The 19763-nt window shown below is 40.0% G+C and overlaps 1 protein-coding gene across 15 annotated transcripts in view; it reads right to left on the reverse strand.

The window, feature by feature from the left end:
• Positions 1-19763, reverse strand: part of MYCBP2 (MYC binding protein 2) — a 187214-nt gene that overhangs the window by 35150 nt on the left and 132301 nt on the right. For 9 of the 15 annotated variants that reach the window (XM_048493684.1, XM_048493683.1, XM_048493685.1 and 6 more), the window contains 8 exons: positions 18948-19073; positions 14346-14507; positions 9546-9647; positions 6310-7950; positions 4338-4507; positions 2978-3222; positions 1297-1464; positions 156-313 (listed from right to left, as the gene is read on the reverse strand). In XM_048493684.1, coding sequence (XP_048349641.1) covers positions 156-313; positions 1297-1464; positions 2978-3222; positions 4338-4507; positions 6310-7950; positions 9546-9647; positions 14346-14507; positions 18948-19073 — 2772 coding nt within the window. The remainder of the gene's footprint in view (positions 1-155; positions 314-1296; positions 1465-2977; positions 3223-4337; positions 4508-6309; positions 7951-9545; positions 9648-14345; positions 14508-18947; positions 19074-19763) is intronic. The other 6 variants (XM_048493697.1, XM_048493688.1, XM_048493687.1 and 3 more) reach the window with 3 other exon arrangements.

Genomic DNA, 19763 nt, shown 5'->3' on the forward strand with positions numbered 1-19763 from the left:
AACTGCATAAATCCTTCTCTTTGTCTAAATAACTATTTAAATCCCAGGCTTAATCCAAACAGCATTCTAATTCTATGCAGAAAAACAGCACAGACACTGGAAGGGAAAATTACCAAAAAGATAAAAAGAGGGAGTATATTATTCTGTAACATTACCAGCATCTCCACTGTTCACTCTTCTTCTGGGGACAGCCTTGACTCGTGCAGGAAGAATGGAATGCTGCTTGTCATATTCTGAGGCAACAACGGAGTATGACCTTTGGAAAACTGTGCGTTTTGCAAGATCTGTATCTGTGATGGGGCTAGTCTCTAAACTGGAAATAAGTTAGAAAGCTGATTAAAATCTTCTGCATGTAAGCATTTCAGTGATGCCAGACCAAATAACATTATAGCCTGTTAACAAACGGGAAACCTCGATGCCAGGATTGATCACCAGTTTCAGAAATTGATTTCAGTTCTTGTGTTAGGACTCAAGCTCTGGTGAATTAGGATTAACAACGGTGTAGGCATAAGGAATCAGGGGGACGGGTGGCAGGAATCACCACAGAAGTCAGAATGTGTGGGGGACAAAGAAATACAAGAGCCTGTGTTATATTCCTGATTTCTTAGTCATGGTTAAGGTATAGAAGGTATTCTGGCCCAACGCGTGGAATACTTTCCATCACCTTGCAAACTCTGGAAGTACCTGGTAGTAGGCTTGCAACTGCTCTAAAAATAAAATAGATCTGTTTTGGTATTTCAGACAAAATTACAGAAAAGGGAAACTTTTAGAAGTGCAAATGTGTGACATTCTCTTGAAATTCATCTGGACTAAAGATGATAGGTTTAAGATTAGTGTAAAAATCCAGATATCCTTTTCGGAAATCATAAGGAGGCAAATTATTTCACACAAGGTAGTACCTTTATCGTTAGCAAGTAAAACAAATATATGTCCTATGGTCATTTTCCAAAACTAACTGGTTAGCCTTGACCTGGATGACCCAGGTGAGCCCGATCTCTTCAGACCTTGGAAGCTAAGCGGGGTAAGCCCTGGTTGGTATTTGAATGGGAGACCACCAAGGAAGTCCAGGATTGCTACATAGAGGCAAGCAATGGCAAACTACCTCCGCCCCTTGCCTTGAAAAGCCAATGGGGTCACCATAAGTCAGCCGCAACTTGGCAGCACTTTTCACAATCACCAACAACTGACTGGTTACAAAAAATCAGTCTCCAAAAATCACACAGCTATGTGATAAAACCCTTTGTAGCGATATAAAAACCATTTATAGCTATATATAAATATACACAACTGGGGTACCTTGGGGGCATGGATTTCATGTTACTTTCTGGCTCCTCGAAAACATTAGGACTGGCATCAGGAGTAACTGATATATAAGGTGCGGGTACCGAAGTTGAGCGCAAATATCTCATCTCATCCTGAAAGAGGTTGTCATCTGGATAGCCAACAAAGTTTTCATGATGATGCCTGAAGAAAATAAGGTATAGAATATAACCTTAAAACAGTCCAACTTTTTTACCAGCCATCTAAATGGATAGACCTGACAAAATTTAACAAGCATGAGTAGCAGCAAACTCCACCTCCCCTACAAACACACACACACATATAGTTCTATTTTATTGATCACCACAAGTGCTTCATAGGTTACATTTCTGCACTTTAAGAACTGACCATCTTGGCAATTTTCAAAATTACACATTTAACTGGAGTCTTGTTTGTAGGATATGCAAGAATGTACGATAAATAACAGTACGTTGGACTGGGTGACTGACAGAGCAAGGAGACAAGAAGGACAAGGCTAGTAAGTGACACCTGCACACACAACATTTTTACCAGGTCAAGAAATTATACTGCAAAAGAGTTGACTCAGGTGACTCTGAGCTGACTGCTTCCTTCTGCGGAAGCAAATATTAGACTGGACTTCAGCCAGAGCCAGTTCACCATGGTCAATTCGAGGGAGGATTTATTTTCTTCTGAGTTGTCACTTTCTGTCATCTAAGAGGGCAGCACCTCTTCAAACTTGTTTGACTAGTAGATGACATACAAGAGCCTATGCTTCTGGAGGCAGGATTCAGCTTCACATCTGAAGACAAACAAGAACTAAGAAGAGACTGAGAGCAGTTTGGAAGAACATTTGCTGATCAGAAGGTAAATAAAGAATCAGGGCAAATCCATATTTTTAAATATTTCTAAATAGTTTGGAAGCCAGATGCTTTTAGTAATTCTTGGAAGGAATAGATTTGAATCCAGGTACCAGATGAAGGGAGCTTTGACTCCTGAAATACCCTGAAAATCTTGTTGGTCTCTTAGTTGCTACAGGACTCAAATTTAGCTCTTCTGCTGTAGCCTAGCATCATCACCCTCTGAAAGTACCTACTTGAAAGATCTAGGTCTTGGTTGCTTGTATGTTGAATCATTTGCCCACAATGAAAGACAACTGCGATTATTGCTGACAGTTGTACTGTTTGTATCATAGGGAATGTAGTATGGTGTAGCCCAGGGTTGTCCAATTCTGGCGCTTCAGATGTTCATGGACTGCAATTCCCATCAGCCCCTGCTGGCATGGACAATTGGCCATGGTAGCAGGGGCTAATGGGAATTGTAGTCCATGAACATCTGATGCACCAGAGTTGGACATCTCTGATGTGCCCAATCTTGTCAGATATTGGAAGCTAAGCAGTCAGTACTAGGAAGACAGACCTCTTTGGAAGACTCTGCAGAGGAAGGCAGTGGCAAGCCGCCCCTTACATTGAAAACCCCTTGCTGGGGTTGCCACAAGTCCGCTGTGACTTGAAGGCACTTTATACACACACATCATTGCAAATATTTTGGCAGATGGAAATAATGATTAACATTAATAATGCAAATGGTTAGCCACAGGTTTGCTCATGGTTGAATATAGAAGTTTTAAAGAAAGTGTCATTATTTTTACACCATTGAACATGAGGGGGAAAAAGTAACTTGACAAGTTTTGTTTCACCTGGCTAAAGTCTGCAGATAGAGACAGGACATTTTAACAGGGAAGTCCTCTGAGATGCCCTCCTTGACGCTGGGAAGGTGGGACTGGAATGGCTTGGAAGGGTGGTAGCACAACATGCTGGGCTCAGCTGCGCTGCTCAAGGCCAGCAGGAACAGCGCATTCGCTTTGATCACTTGATGAGCTTCCATTGTCGGCAAGGCACGAGGCGTCTTCACTTGCAATGGCTTTCTCCTAGACTGTTTGACCTACAAAGAGACACAAATCAGCACTACTAGAGTCTGTGGCTGGAGACTGGCAGGTTAAAGGGATAATTGGTAACCACTGCATGATCTTCAGGTCCCAAAGGAGAGGATCGCAACAACCTACTGATTAAATGGGTCAGATTTCTACGAAGAGTTGTAGCCCAGCCTTGCTATCCAACAGAGGTACAGCAGATCCAATACTTCATGCTGGAGCTCTCCTGCTCCAGGTCTGTCTGTCCTCTCTTCATTAGTATTAGCTGTCTACAACTGAAACATCAGGACTAGGCAAACAATCCAACCCCTATGGCTTGTGTGGACTTCGGCTGCACTCAAGGCTGGTAGCAAGACCCTGTCTATTTTTCTCTGTTTCATAGTTGCACACAGAAAATAGGAATACTGAGAAGTCAACAACCGACCTTACAAATCCGTGACTGACAGTGTTACTGGTCTACATATCAGGTTCTTCTACTGTTCTAAAATCTTCAAAACTCAAAACATGGTAAAAGGCAGCATTGTAAATGTCTACCATTATTAAAAACATTTTTTCTATTAGCAGCCTGCCATGTACTTTTAAGTCAATTGTGTATGGAAAAACAGAAAGGAACAAATTTAAAAAAGTTTGCCTGAGAGCAGCTCTCAGTTGCCACAAACCATCTAGTAAGCGCCTGTTTACAGGCCTGGTGTAAAGTATACATGAAGAGGGCAACATTAGCCCCAAGAGAACCATACGACAGATTACTGAAAAGGCAGACTCTGGATGGTCCAAGGCAGCCCAGTCTCATCAGATCTCAGGAGCTAAGCAGGGTCATCAATGGTTAGTACTTGAATGGGAGATCACTAAAGAATACCAGGGTTGCTATGCAGAGGAAGGCAATGACAAACCACCTCTGACTGTCTCTTGCCTTGAAAACCCTTCAGTGTGACTTGATGGCACTTTATTCACACACACAGACTGTGGGGATTGAGGGAAACAGATTTCTGCTTAAAACCTGCTGATAAAGCTTACAGAACAACATCTTGGAATCTAAAAGGTCAAACTAACTGCTCTACCTTGCACCTTGTTGTTCTTTTTATTTCAATTCCTCACCATAGACAGTAAGAAACAGATCAAAATATACCTTTTCTCTTGCTGCTGCCTGCTTTTCACGGAGATATTTCTCCCTGCACCGATCACAGACAAGATACCAGGTGCTTCCTCCAATCCCGCCGTCGCCACAATTACCAGCCCATCCTCCGCAAAAGTGTCCAATGCTGTTATAGCCTTGTCCACCGGCATACCGGCCGCACCCTTAAATCATGAATAATCATGCTTCAGATTAAAATCTACTACATCTATATTTTTGTTTTGCAATGCTGCATATTTCAGAGAGGGTCAAGCATCTTTAAAAGCACATCAGACTGATCTTTACAAGTTTAGTGGATCACCTTTACTACTGTCATGTTAGTTAATGTAATAGTTGTACGTCTGGCCTATCTTATATAAAACTCCCAACATAGCTCTTATTCCTTGTTCAGTTAATCCTCTGTTTTTATTCACTTGGTTCAACTTTTTGACTGCTGCAATTCCAGCTACCCATATTCTGAACTCAGGGAATTTTCACTTCTATATTTGTCGCAAATCCAGTCTATGAAAAAGCAATTTTTTTTTGTTTATATACAAATGAACACAGAGTTGATCTATATCTTATGGTAATGTGCCAAATATAGGTCCCCTTTTATTTTTTACATGGTTGTGTACTTGTACACACAACCCTATCAGAATGTTACCTTACTTAACTATGGCACTAAGCCATGTGCCTACACTGTATGTATACCAGCTGATTGTGTCTTTTGCATCCAACCTGCACTCCACTGGGAGGGATGGTGCTGACTGAAAACCCCAAGTGTTGCAGCATTCAAATAGTCCACGTTTAAAGGGGACAGCGCCATGGAGAAACAGCACCCACGTGACTCAGATTGCCCATGTGTGCAGGCAAAAACTGCAGGTAGTATTGTACAGCGAGTTATTTGAGAAATGCTCTCCTAATGTTTGGAAGGAAGAACACAGAAGAATTCACTTGGCTTATAACATAGCATTAACATGAAAACATTTTTCACCTGAATCCACTGAATGATACCTAAAAAATTCAGTGGTGAATCAATACTAAATTAGAAGTAACAATACATATTCTGAACATTAGACATTAAACGAAGGTGAATAAAAGGATTTAAAGATCCTCTTGACTTTTTAAACACCACTGATAAAAGCATACTTTCATTTTGAACCTTAGGAAACCTTTAGAAGTTCAGGATTCAATTCCTCATATCCTGCTTTACTGTTTGAGGTATAATGATATCAGAACTGACCTGGGAGCTTTATTACCTTCATAATTTATGTTTTTCTCAGACAAACTAAAATGTCTAAGCTATTGAACAGCTCTAATGTAGAAATTTCAGAAGCAGTTGCTACATTTTTAATCCGTGTCCTACATGATGTGTAACAATGATCCTGTTATTGCACCTGGAATGTTTGGTACTTCCGGTTTTATGCCTAATAAAGGTTTTTGGATTGGATTGGATTAGAAGTTCAGGCGATAACTTTAACTCTAGCTACATACGAACTTATCAGAGAGCCTTGAAAATTCTTCAACCATCTTTCAGGTTGATCTGATAGGTATTGGGATTTTTAATTAATATGGATGTATTCCTTTAAGAAAGGAATGAATGCACAACAGTCATGAATAGATACTCTTAATGGTTATTAATATTTGTATATAAAATATTTGTATGTGCTGCAGGGTTATTGATCCTCTATCGTTCCTCTGAGTGAATTCAATTTTTTTCCTTGCCTCTGAAGCTTCCTTTAACTTCTAGCAATATATCTGCTTTGCTTTAACAAGCCTGAGATTATAAAAGAGGGGAGGGGATGCCTCTCTCTATTCTACAAGAGGGTTTTGAGACAGAACAGGCAAATTATTGGTGGCTCAGCATGTTTCTCTGCTTTTAAAAAGGGAACCCGGGGAAACACCTCTGGATAAACTTTCTTCAGATCAAAGCCAAAGGGCAAAGCAACCTTTTCTGTGTCCATGCATCATGATGATTCATCCTTACCTGGATGAGCTTGTCTCATGTGATAGGTCACTGGATATGGGTGGGATTCTCCACACAGCTCACAGATGGTGTCTTTCTCTGGTCCCCCCACCGCAAGCTGAGCCATTTCACCAAAGAGATTCCCCCTTGGCCTGGCTTCCACTTTTTCTTTTTTCTTCTTTTCCTTTTTGGACTTTTTGCTATCTTTATCACTTTCTTTCTTCTTCAGCACTGCGCAGGACCCAGGGCTTGGAAAAATCATGTTCTGAGAAGCTGCCTTGATAGTCGCCAGAGAAATGTCTTCCCAAAAGGCTACCAAGTGCTGCAGAGTTAAGGGAAGAGGAGACTTTGATTTCATGGTGTGGTGGCTAGAAGTTTCAAAAGAGGCACTTTCATTTTTTCCATCCTCACACCGTTCATGAAGGGGAGGCTCTTTCAGCATAGAGAGGACCTTGTTTTTATTTATACTGCCCATTTTTGATATGTCAGGCCCATGAGGGGCTATGTTAAACATATTCAGAGCAGATGATATTTCCAATGAATGTCTATTTTTCAACTTAGTTTCTTTTTCTTCTATGGGCTGCTGGCCCAGATTACTTCTAATTGGCGCATGCTCCTTAGAGAGTTCAGGGTTGAATTTCAAAAAAGATGAGCAGGCCATGGCATCATGCACAATCCCTTCATGCCAAAGGAAAGAAGCAAAAACAGCCCGGGCACATTCTGCCACAGAGGGTGACATGGCTTGTTTGGCCGGCTCTATAGATCTGGCACCCTCCCCTTTGAAAAGGCACACCGACTTCTCCTTTTTGGGTCTCGTGTGCCTAGTTGCACATTTGCGGCTCACTTTTGGAGACGCTCGTGTATCTTGCTCATCTTTCAGAGGCGCCTTTCCTATGCTGAAATGAACTTTATTGGAGCCGTCATCCACGCTTTTGAACTCAGAGTTATCTTCACAGATGCTGTCTGTAACACTATTTGTCTTTAAGGTACTTGAAGTACAGACTTCAACCACTTCACTGTGAAGATTTTCTTGTACCACATGAGGAGAAGGGGCTCTGTTGTCTGTTTCAGACACGGGTTTGCCATCTTTTGACATAATTTTGGGCTTTGGAGATGTGGACCTTCCCCTTATTGGTTCCGTTAGGGGCACCTTCTTTTTGCGCAGAGTATCTGGGTCCAATGTATAAGAATCTGATTTAGATCTCTCCCGAGGAGGGTCGATTTTGGTTTTCATGGGGGGTGATGGTTTCTGAGTCTTATCATGAGGAGAGGATGACCGGCGAGAACCAGCGCCAGACGTACAGGATTTACCTGCTGACAGAGTCTTGGGTGAAGATGATCGGGTACCCGGCCCTGGAGATTCTGCTCTCAAACTAGATGTCGTCCTTCCATCCGTTTTTAAAGTTTGCAAAGTGTTATGATTTGGAGACAATGACCTGCTGTGAGAGTCAGACCTCAGCTTTCCAGTATCAGATTTCAGCATTAGAGATTCACTAGCAGATAAGCCCTCCATATTCCTGGGCTTTTTCTGGTCTCCAACACTGTGGCTCACACGCCCATCAGATTTCAGAGATCTGCTTTCTGCTCTGTATTTTGATGCCATGTCTGATTTCCCTGCTGGAGAAACGGGTCTAGCAGCTGCAGTAAAATTCATTCTATCACCTGTTTGACAAATTTTATAAAGACATTATTAAAAGGGAAAGTTTGTTTCTGACAGCAAGAGTCACAGTGCTGAATGGCCACACAAATTCATCAGATTTCTCAAATTCAGAAAAGTAATACAACTAAAAGGACAGGAAATAAGCAGAGTTCATTCCTATAAACTAGGATTGCATCTGCTGATCTGTTATCAGCTTTGACTGTGCTGACTTCATTTCCACTTCCATAATGGTGCCCATGATTGCCTGACTTGACACCACCCCCTACAGGTTCATGAGTGCACACGGTACCCCAATCAAACAAGCTCTATTGTAATGTGGCCCTGGATACTGGATAGGGGTTTTGCTTGCACATGATCCAACACAGGAGATAGTCATCTATGCAGAAAGATTCCTACACACAGATCATTCCTATAGGACCGAGGGGAAGATCCCTGAATACTGTTCAACAGTTGTCTAAAACATTTCCCAGAGTGGTGCCTACATGTTCTAAGGAAGGTTATTCACATGCACAGTGTGAAAAGCTGATACACTAACCACACTTCCTGAAAGACACGAAACAGAAAAGAATAATTGGGATTTTGGGGAGGATGCTAACATGCTCCACACTATATGGGCAGTAAGATACATCTAGATTACAACATCCCGAACCAATATTTTAAGCCTTGTTTATTTGATAATTTCTGGCAAACTGTTGGCAGATTTATTTTCCACCTTTGGCTCCTGCTAAAAACCACACAAATCTCCAGGAACTAAAATGAAAATATTATAATAATGTTTGGGCAAGAGTCACATTCACATGGACCCAGCAAACTAGGTATGATTGTGGATCTCTTTCCCTCATTTCATCTCATTCCCTTCCCCTCAGCAATCCTCTCCAAGCTGACTCCAGGGATCACAGGGCCAGTGTCAATTTACAGTCATGTGGGATGGGGAGGCATACTGTGGAAGGGTGGGGGTTATTTGAACCCTTTCTTCTTTCACTGCAGCCACCTGACACCGTGCCTCTTTAAAGCCATGCATATCCTGCAACTTTGGGAACTGGCTGTCTTGCGTTGGAAAGGACTGCAAGGGCACTCTCCAGGACCTTCAATTGACAGATCACTGTGGGTTCCACTCAAAATTTTATGCAATTTTATACAGCTCCTCAGCTGATCTCCCCCGCCCCACATTAAAAAACTTGAAAATCACAAAGTGATCGAAATATGAAATGTTAATCCATTTCTGCTTTGATATACAATAAGGTCCAAAGCCATATTTGCAGTATATTCAAATATACACTTTCATGTCAACAAAAAGGATAATAATAGATAAAAAGTGGGTTTCTAAACATTATTTTTGTACTTTCTAAAGTATATATTGTTATCACTTAGGAAGGTAACCTGGCACATTCTTTAAAAACAATCAAACAACACCCCCCCCCCCAACATTCCCACACATCTATCGTAATCAAGGCTATGTGCAAAGTCAACAGAATGCTAAACATGCTAAACAAGAACTTTTAAAAAAGTGAATGGAATGAAATGGACTCAAGTCAAATTAACACATTTTCTTTCAAGAACTGCTGAGTAACCTCTCCACGTTGGCATGCGTACCCACCCTTTAGTTTGTGTGAGAGAGATGAAATAGCAGAGGCAGGCCCAGCTACATCATTACTTTTGTAAATGCGCTCACGAGAAGCAAGGCTGCGGGAGGGAGTTTCTAAAGTGGGAAACAGTGGCACAGAAGCAGCATAGATTCAATGGAAAAACAGCAAAGATAAAAAACAAGCAAAGCAAGCAATTCAGATGAGACACATCTAATTCCAAGACATATTCAAGTGTTTTTTTCCCCTTCCATGCTAAGTATTTATCAAATGAAATAATTATTCTAGGTTCTATCTTAAAAAAAAAGAATAAATCATTTTTCAATAAAGGCCTAAGGAAAACCTAACTGCACATTCTTATGGTGACACCAAATGGTTGAGCTAAAAAGAAAGGAAAAGAAAAAAAGACAAAAAGAAAAAGAAAAAGAAAGAACCAGCAATTAATGAATGGGTTGGTTGTGTTTCATTCACAAATTATTCTGGGCTATTATTGTTTCCAATAGACCAAGTGTTGGGAAAATACCCTTCATATTGTATTTATCTGGTATTTTTTGCACTTTATAGATTCACCAAAGTTTATTTCGACCTGTTAGGTCTTTAATTCAAAATAACTGTTTTCACCCCCCCTTTTTTTCCTTTGTATATTATTATTTTCCAATAATACTCCTTGGAGAGGACAGTCTTATAGAACCTTTAAGAGGATTAATTCCTAGGACAAGCAAGAAAAATACCCTCAGCAAAAGTCAATTCCCACAATTCATGCTGCTCAGAAGAAAATCAATAGTAATGTCACATGCTTAGCTGGATGGACTTCCCTGCATTTAGGATTAAGGTGTTCTACTTCCTCAAAGGAGATCTGATTTCTCTAGAACCTTGTCTTGTACTCCAAATATAAGACAGTGCCCCTAGTCTTATTATCAGTGGGTAAAACATATGTCTGGAATGCAGGGGAAAGACTGCTTCCAATGAGAATAGTTTTTAAAACTTCTACTTTGATATGATCCCAATTATTTTTAAAAAATTAATGCAAACCACCTATTCTTACACATGAGAACTGATACCAAAGTTTTAAACAGAGGGCTAGGATTGTTTTAGTAACTCCAAATAGGATTCAGAGATGCATTATTACAATGTTTTTCTTATATCTACTGAGAAACATACAGACCATAGTGTAAGAAAACTGACTTGCACAGCAGACAGCACATTTGCTAATTGTGCCTTATATTCCTAAATAGCAACTACACTCAAGGAAATTTCAGGTTTACTCAAACATTCCCAATTTCCTGACTTCCTCATATGAATTTGATTAGCAAACTTCTTCTAGAGGTCTCTCTCTCCTTCCCCCAGTTGGTGTTGGTGTCTTATTTTACAAGATGAAAACCGACTCTAGACCCTGAAGGAGATTTCAGCTCCATCTGTTAAGCCCCTGATTACTCATTAATTGATAGGCCAGCATTGCCACCATTGCAGTGTTCCCTCTTTTGAAGACTTAAAGGACATTAAGTCTGAAGAAGGAAGGTTTAACTCACAGAAGACTATGTGAAATAAACTCAGTCTAAAAGGTGCCATTAGATTTCTGCTTTAATTTGCTGCAACAAACTAACACAGCTACCCTTTTGAAAGGTTTTCAGAAATGTGTGGCTGGATACATCAGTGACTCTTACCACTATTGCCGGAACAAATTCCATACAAGAGAGGCATTCAACTAATTCCTGTCATGTAATAAAGGTAAACACTTTGTGCCACAAGCTTTCATAAGTAAGCGATATGCGGCTGAACAGTCCGGAGCATTGGTGCCTCCGGCCCCCAGTGCTTCCCCTTCTGCAGCTGTGAGGCTGTGCTGGAGCCCTCCCGGGGGGAGGGACAGCAAGCAGCGATGCCAGGGAGGGGCTGAGCGTGCACTTTCCCTTTGGTGCGTATTGTTGGAGGCGAGGGAGGTTCCTCGGGTGGAGCGGCTCCAGCCGACCAGGAGAGCTCCGGCACAGCCTCATTTTCCTGCCTCCCCGATGGGACAATGGGAACCAACCACAAGATGTCCTCCAGCCCAGGGGAGAAGAGGCTCTTGTCTTCTATATAAGCACACGCTACAACAGATTTGTTCAAGTTTAAGGTACCAAAAGATTTTTGACTGTTTTTGCTAGAGGAAAAATACAAAGCTTTGTTTCAGCTTCAAATAGGACAAAATTCATATATTTTTAAAAGAACCCTGAATTAACAGGCGCTAGACAAGTAATTGTAAGAATTTTTGCAAAGACTTTCAATAAACTTCACAGAATAACAGTTCTTCTTACATTTCAACTATATCAGAAGTTTCAGAGTGAATTAAAGGATTAGCGCTAAAGTAAATGCTACTAAGAATATCTTAAGTGTGCTTGTGTGGTGATGAACATCTAAGATTGGTGTGAATTATCTATCACTTTGAATATGGCTGTATATCTGGAAACAACAAAACTATTCAGATATGTGAACAAGGGAAAGGGATGAAAAAGATGAAGAGAACTGTTTATGAAATGGGAGCCAAATGATCTTGATGACATTTAAGTGAAATGTGACTCTTTAAACGTGTAGAACTTCCCCAATCTCAGTTAAGGGGCTTTGTGTCACCGCTTCATGCAGTGGTGAGACACAACCATGATAGTGTTGCCTCACACAAACAAACTGAACAAGTCTGATAATTTGTCCTGACCATGATGAACAGGTGCTTCTCTCTAACTAGTGGAGGAAGGAAGCTGCCCTGCCTGAGCTGCCACAATGGATGCTACATTTTCTTTCCTGAAAGAAGTGGAATGAAGCAGCAAAGGTGCTTGAAACCAAGTACATGTCTTGTTTTTTTAAAAATCCCTTTTTAAAGAACCTGAGGAATTTTCAGCTATGAAGATTAACGTGTCTCCTACTGACTGAATAACTTCAGATAACAAAATGATTTTCAATTTGTCTAGATTCATGGATACTTGAGATCAGGAAGCTATTTGCTAATTTAGGTGTGTTTCCACGCTTCCACAATGAACTGTAACCGCCTCTCTTTCACCAGATCTGATTTCTGAATATGAAGGGAAACAAACATCTTGAGACCACTGGTTATCCTGAAAGTCTAGAAAAGGTGCTGCAGGATAACAAAAGTTCTTAATGAAATGTGAATGTCTGTCAACTTTTTTTCTTAGCTTCTAAAGCCAGACCCTTTTCTCCCCCACCCCCTCATTTATTCCACTATAAAATCTAACCTTTGTTCAGTTCACGTCAATAACAGGTTATTGACCATCTCAGACATGATTTGAGGGTCCACTCTACTATTCAACTTTTAGTCTAATGTACTAATGAATAGTATTGCTGTCAGACTACAAGACTCAACATTGTGTATCTGCTGTCAGATAATAAGACTCAACACTGTGTATCTGTATATCCACTGTCTATCTGAATCCCATCTAAAGTCTGTACTGGTAAAAAACAAATTCTCCATCTTCTCCTACTGCCGCAGTCTGAAATGCCCCTTAAAATACTGCACATGGGGGACAGGAACTCCCAGAAGTAGAACGAGGGAGTTAAATGGCTGCTGCAGCAGGGACAAAATCAATACAATCACTCCCTCTCTTAGTGCTCACAGACTTTTTCCACGGAAGCTGACCCAAGGTATCAAAGGACATTTTCAAAGACAAAGGATCATCGTCATTAGTCATCTGCTCAAGGAGTCCTTGGAGGCATTTGAACCATGGTTGTCATTATGGAACAAGCTTAGGTTTGCATATTCCTCTGCCTCTCCTGGCACACAGCTCTTGATTTATAACAAATCACACTTATCATTTTAGAGAATTCAGGACATCTCAGCAAAACTGGCTTGTTATTCTTCTCAAGACCAGCGAAAAAAGAGGAATGAAAAATGACTGCCAACTGTACTAGCCATTTATGGGTAAGTCTTCTTGTTCAGGGGTCTGTATCTACTGACCAGTTGAAGTAAAGCCTCTGGGTTGCTTCTTGTTTCTGCAAATTTCAGGGGGAGAAACAACACCTTCACAATGCCACATTTCAGGACTGTACAGGTCAGCCCCTCTAGTGCTCCCAGTGGAGAGGAAAATGGCATCATCAGCTGCATGGCACATTTAGTTCCCAGAACCAGTTAAAACAAAAAGGCATGTAACATACAGAAGATGCTTCAGATTGCTTTTCCTCTCTAGCTAGACAGGAAAACTAACTGGCAAGGGCAGCTGGACTGGTGTACGAACATGCATAAAAATATACTGAGATGATCTGATGGTACCTAAAGTAGCAGTTACACCAAAACTATATAGGTAACAATAACCTCCAATTACATGAGAAAAGATGCAAGTTTTATTTTGCTGTAAGGAAAATTACTGATAATATGCAATTCCAGGAAATGTTAAGGAGAAAGAAGGTTAGAGGAGGGAAAAAAACTCCAGCCATAATCACAGTATTTGAAGTTAACACTGGGATTCTCAACAATGCCCTAGGAGCAAAAGGCACGAATGGGCACAGGCTGTAAATTCTTTCGAGTATTACAGCAACGACTACAAAACACTGAACCAAATTACAACCCAAAGGAAAAATAAAAAACACAATGTATATACGTATATTATCTTCTACACTACATAACACATTCAGAAAGGCTGGTGGAGCAATCCTTAATAATTACGGGTAAACTGGAGTTTGCTTCAAAGTGATGAAAAGCCAACATAAAAGGAGAAAAGAAATCAAAAGGTGCAGTGATGGATGATTAGTAGCTGGGAAGCCACTAAGGTGGTTAAAGCAATGGCAAGGCTTCAGAAATGGACTGATGAGGCAGGAAAGGCTGACAGACTTACTCGGAAGCTGTGGCTGAGGTTGCTGGAAGGAAAGGGACTGTCCAAACACAAATGGGCTGTGGACTAAGGAAGAGGGAGGTTTTGCAGCTTGATCAAAGATGGAAGGAGCTGGGAGACTAGGCCGTGACTGAATGGGATTCAGGGTGGCACCCAGGTGGTCACCTGCAGTGGGCAAAACAGTCAACACTACAACCTGAAATTTTCCAAAAAAAAGTTCTGAATGAAATTGCAGTAGAAAGATGCTAAGCTGTGCTGGTTTGCAACCTTGTAACTGAATATGACTCTGTTAGGAAGAGACAGTCTAGAAAGCGATGCAGTTACCAAGAAATATTTGGTGGATCCATGGGTAACTCAACCAAATATTTTCACATGGGAGAGGGGAAGCATAATTCTTAAGCAAATGGCTTATAACATTTCCTTCCCAATCATGTTCCATGTTTTTTTCCTTGACTGGAATGAAAATAAAAATGTACTATGAGCTAAAACTGGAACTTGTATATGACCCGACTGAGAAAAAATAAGTTGTCACTGTTCAGACACTGTGCTTAAAAAAGATGTTAAAATTGGGCATTACGTAATAGTGAAAAAAGAATTTTTCAGTGAGATCATGCAAACCACAGACCACTGCAATACTAACAAATAAATTTTAAGCCATAGATCTCACAGGTCCTTTCTTATGATTTGATCAGAAACCCGGCCAAAAATTCACAAGCCAGACTAATTTTTTACCTGTTAGGTTTTTTTACTTTTATGACCACATTTTCAATTTGCTACCACAAAATCCTGGTCTTTATCTCTTTTTACAGTTTCCTGTAATTTTATCAATCAATGCTCCGACTGAAGGATTGTAGGATATAAATACAGAAGGGTAACCATGATTGCCACCACAACAACAAAAAACTAAACTTTTACCCAGAAATAAATACCAATTTCTGAACAGCTGTAAAAATAAAATAAGTAGGACTCAGTAGTTAAAATACAAACATTCCTCGCCCACTCTCACTCCGTCTACTAACAACTTTTGCCTATCCCTCTCCTTTACCAGCCAAAATTGGAGTGGAGATTCTGCCAGCTTCAGAAAACTCTGATCCACCCTCATTGTTAGGAGTACAGAGGAGCTTTCTGTGCCTCTGGGGTAGGGGGTAGCAGCCTTGCTAAGAGATAATAAGAGACAAAGGGTTTGAATTTGTCAAAAACACTACATTCTACAGCAACCAGATCCTCAGGATATATCAAATCCTGCCTAAGGTCTCCAATTCCCCCACAAAGAGCCAAGAGAGCTCTATTGCTACTGAGGAGACTAGGGATATAATATGATTGGGCAGAAAGAAAACAAGTGGAAGAAAGTGGCCGTTTCCGCAAGGCCAAAATATCCCCGGGGTGAGGAAGAAAAATATCCCTGTGCAGCTGAGAATTCTGCACGGTTCCCGGTGCTAATGCAAGCCTGCCCCAGTGTTGCCCCGAGATATTTACCTTAGCCCAGGATTTTAAAAAATAGCCAGTTTGGCGATTCTTTTAAAAAATCCCAGTGTGACCCTGCTTGTGCCAGCTACCGTGCAAAAACCAATTGGGAGCAGGAGCTGTTTATTTTTCCTGCCCAGCCACCTGATCTCCCTGCCTGACATTCATTCAAGCTGCCACACAAAAACAACAGCCAATCAGAACGTGGGACACTGGGCATACTCAGAGATAATTCCGAAGTAAATACAGAAGCCCTGGCCTCGGGCGGAGCAAACTGGAGCATTTTCTCCCGGTCCTAACTCTGTTCCTGGGAAGAATGGGGGAGCAGTGCGGAAGAAGGAATGAATAAATTAAGCATGGTATGTAAGACCCCAGCTCAAACCCAGTATAATTGTGCCATGCGGAAACAGCCAGTGTGTAGCAAATCCTGCCATACACAAAAGAACATTGTTTGTCCCTACCTACCTGAGATTTTCTGAGTTGCGAGAGCAGTTTCATCTGAAGCCCCTGAGGATATACTTTGATTAACAGCCAGCTACAAACTTTACTTTGAAATCCAAATTTGGTGCTGGCCAACAATTCCCAATTTGCTGTATCCTCCATATTTCAGATGTCAGAACTTACCAGCCTGATGAAACTATGGTTTATCATGATGTCTGAATACAGACCTGAACTCTGCAGGGATCCAGATAACCTGCTATCTGCTCTGAGACAAAACTAATAATGTAGTCAGAAGCTGACTTCAAATTCACTAGGAAGAAGCACTGTGCTAGAAATTGAAGACTGCTCTCTAGTCATTAATAGGACTTCAATGATAATATGTTAATTTAATCTATGTTGAAACGTCCTAGTTCATATGCCATAGAGCATAATAATTCACATTGTTTGCCTCCTCATAATGTGTAACTGTTCTTGAAAGTATTAATTGTCTGTGTGTTCCACTTCCAAGTGCACCCCCTCCCGCAAAAAAAAAAAGGACACTTGCTAACGTCCATCACCTTACTGGCCTAGAAAAAGGGGTGTTATACAGTAGTTTTCAGATGTAATATTACCTTCTGTGACACAGCTACATAAAAAAGAATAGAAACAGTTGGTAATCTAATCTGAAAAATTAAAAACATGAAAACAATATACAAATAATATCAGCCCCAAAGCTGAAACAAGCCACTCCAGTACTCTAGAAGCAAAAGCCTAAAAAGATTATTGAGAACATATCTGCATAATTAGATTTTTTGCAGGATATGTTCATGGACATACTATTTTGAGCCATGTGCATATCATCTTGGTCGATGTCCCTAAATGAGACTTCTCCCTGCTTTTCAGATGAAAAATAGGTTAAAAAATAGTAGCAATATTTTACTCCTTGTGGTATATGGATACTTACAGACAAAGAAGGCTTGTCCATATGTACCTTTCAGATGTGTGCTGCTAGGTTTATTTTAAGTTTACTTGTAAGAAGGCACACTAGTTAGCCATATAAGTAGGTGGAAATGATTTGGTTCAATCCTCTCTTGTTGCTGTATCACACTGTGCACAAGCAGTGGAAACATACAGGGGAAAGCGAGATGCAAGGAACAAAACAAAACAGGAAGAACTGCAACAAAAGCACTCTGTTGCAAATGTAATATAGGTCTGTTCAGCAAAAGCTAAAAAAGTTCTCGAAATAATGGCTTAATGAAGCTTAGGAATAGTGGAAATGAAGGTAATGCTAATTAATGACACCACCAATAAAAAAACAAACATGACGTTTTTGAGTATTATTTTACAAAGATAATTTTTCAATGTTGTAAAATTATGTTCAAAGAAACCCATGTTTCATGACTTTGTCACAAGGACATGACAGTGAACCTGAAGCAATACTACATTAATCTAGCGCTCAGTGGCACGTAATTTACTACAAATTCAGGTCATGAAGTTAAGCCCATCTTTCCCAGAGGAACCCTGAAGTTTACATGTGTGTCATTTGGTTGAGCTATTTCCTTAATACAAAATTTCAAAAGGATAGCCTCATCATTATTTTCCACTTTCCTCTCTATGTATCTATTTCCAGCTATTTGTTGCATTTCACTCTATCTTTTTAACATTTTAATATTTTTATATATGTACTGATTTGAATTTTACTTGCTTCAAGAGGAATAAAAATGACACCCCAAAATCTATAGTCACTAACAAGATTACCACTTCTTGATGACAATCATACAAACAGTTATATACTGATGAAAGCTTCAATTATTTCATTGGGTAGTTATGTAGGGTAATTGTGCAGACTGTAGCCTCTGACTGATAAGATATTTGTAACATTTATTCAAGCATTATACTAGTAAAACAAACACTAGCTATTTAGTAGCTAGCTACTAATATTAAATTCTTGCTCTGTTTTGAGGCAGGGATCCAATAGCAGAACATATGATTTGCACCAACAACATCCAAAGTTTCACAGATTCAAAGTTCAATGAAAACTTTTACAACTCAAGTTCTCTTGTATGCCTCTCACACCAGTAGAATGAAACAACCAACCAAGACTAAAGTACTAGTACAGCACTCAGCATTGTTATCACTGTACTTTTTGGAAGGGTTAAGGGAGGAGCCACCAACGAATAAAGGATGCAGTTTTAGTTTCTGAACAGCAGGCCATAGATGGTGCTCTGGAAAGTGAGAAAGATTCACAGAAGCAAGATGTAATTTAATCAGTCCTGTGAGTTCTGAGAAATGTTTGTTCTGATCCATAAATGCTTATAAAGGGGAGCAAAGTTCCCAGAAGCAAGCATCTTATAAGGCACAGGTTAGAAGTGTTTGGGATTTTAAGGCGGTTCATCAAAAACTAGTGATTTTGACTGCAATTTGAATCTGTTATTCTCAAGCATATCCTGTTGAACAACACTGAATTTATCATGCTTCCAATCGGGATACCAAGGCAACTGGCCTTTTCCTGTTACTATTCTGTAGCTCAAACCATACTTCAAAATCCTTCCTGATTTTCTGCCTAAAGCTTCCACATAGCGTAAGAAAAAAAACCCAAGACGTCAAAATACAATATAATTTGACTGGTCTTCTGAAACACACTCACACGTATATACACACACATTCAACACACTCAATGAAGATGGTGGTAAAAAAGGAAGTAACTGGCATAAAATTTACCTTTGTTATTTCCAAGGCCATAATCAAATCCTTGACCATTACTGCACACAGTCCCCTTATTGAACGTTTGCAGTGAGAACGGGCTTGGTGGAGGAGTCTGACCATTTTGATCTAGAAGAACTTGCTCTGTGAAAACAAAAAGACATGTTAGAAGTTAATTACATCTCATTTGGGAACAAGCCCAAATGTATATACACAAGGCTGAAGAGTCCAAATCATAAACTACATTCTCCAGAATAAGCTATTAAAATGAACAGAATTGCTCTCAATTATCCCAATATAATGTTGTCCTAATATTCATTCTTCTAAGCCATTAGGAGTCATGCCATGCATAGCACAGGAGCTCAGTAATTTCATATCTTAAATATACCACAAAAAGTATAAACAGCTTAGAATGTCAAATGTTTTATCATGTTGGTTTATTATGTTAGACTAGAATAATGAGACACTTGGTATTTTAAATTGCTTATTGTTTAAAGATGTAAGTTCCTGTATTCTGATAACTTAGAAACAAATTAATTGGGACTGATCTTATGATGTCCTTTCACTACATGAGATCTTTATCCAGAGGAGAAAATTCTTCTTTCAGGAAGGGCATCATAGGATTCTACATTGTTATAATTTATGTACTCCCCCTATTTATTTTAAAAATTACAAGTTTAACACTTAATTTTTTCTGTATTTCAAATCAGAAGTGATAGGGGAAATCCCCTCGATTTGAAGCAGTGTCATATTCTGAGCTGAGCTGAGCTGAGAAAATTCTCAGAAAGAGACAGTTCATTTCAATCTGCTTCCCTGTCAGCCCTTTGCTGCTTC

The sequence above is a fragment of the Sphaerodactylus townsendi genome, linkage group LG04 (genome assembly GCF_021028975.2).
Source record: "Sphaerodactylus townsendi isolate TG3544 linkage group LG04, MPM_Stown_v2.3, whole genome shotgun sequence".
In the NCBI taxonomy this organism is placed as follows: Eukaryota; Metazoa; Chordata; class Lepidosauria; order Squamata; family Sphaerodactylidae; genus Sphaerodactylus; species Sphaerodactylus townsendi.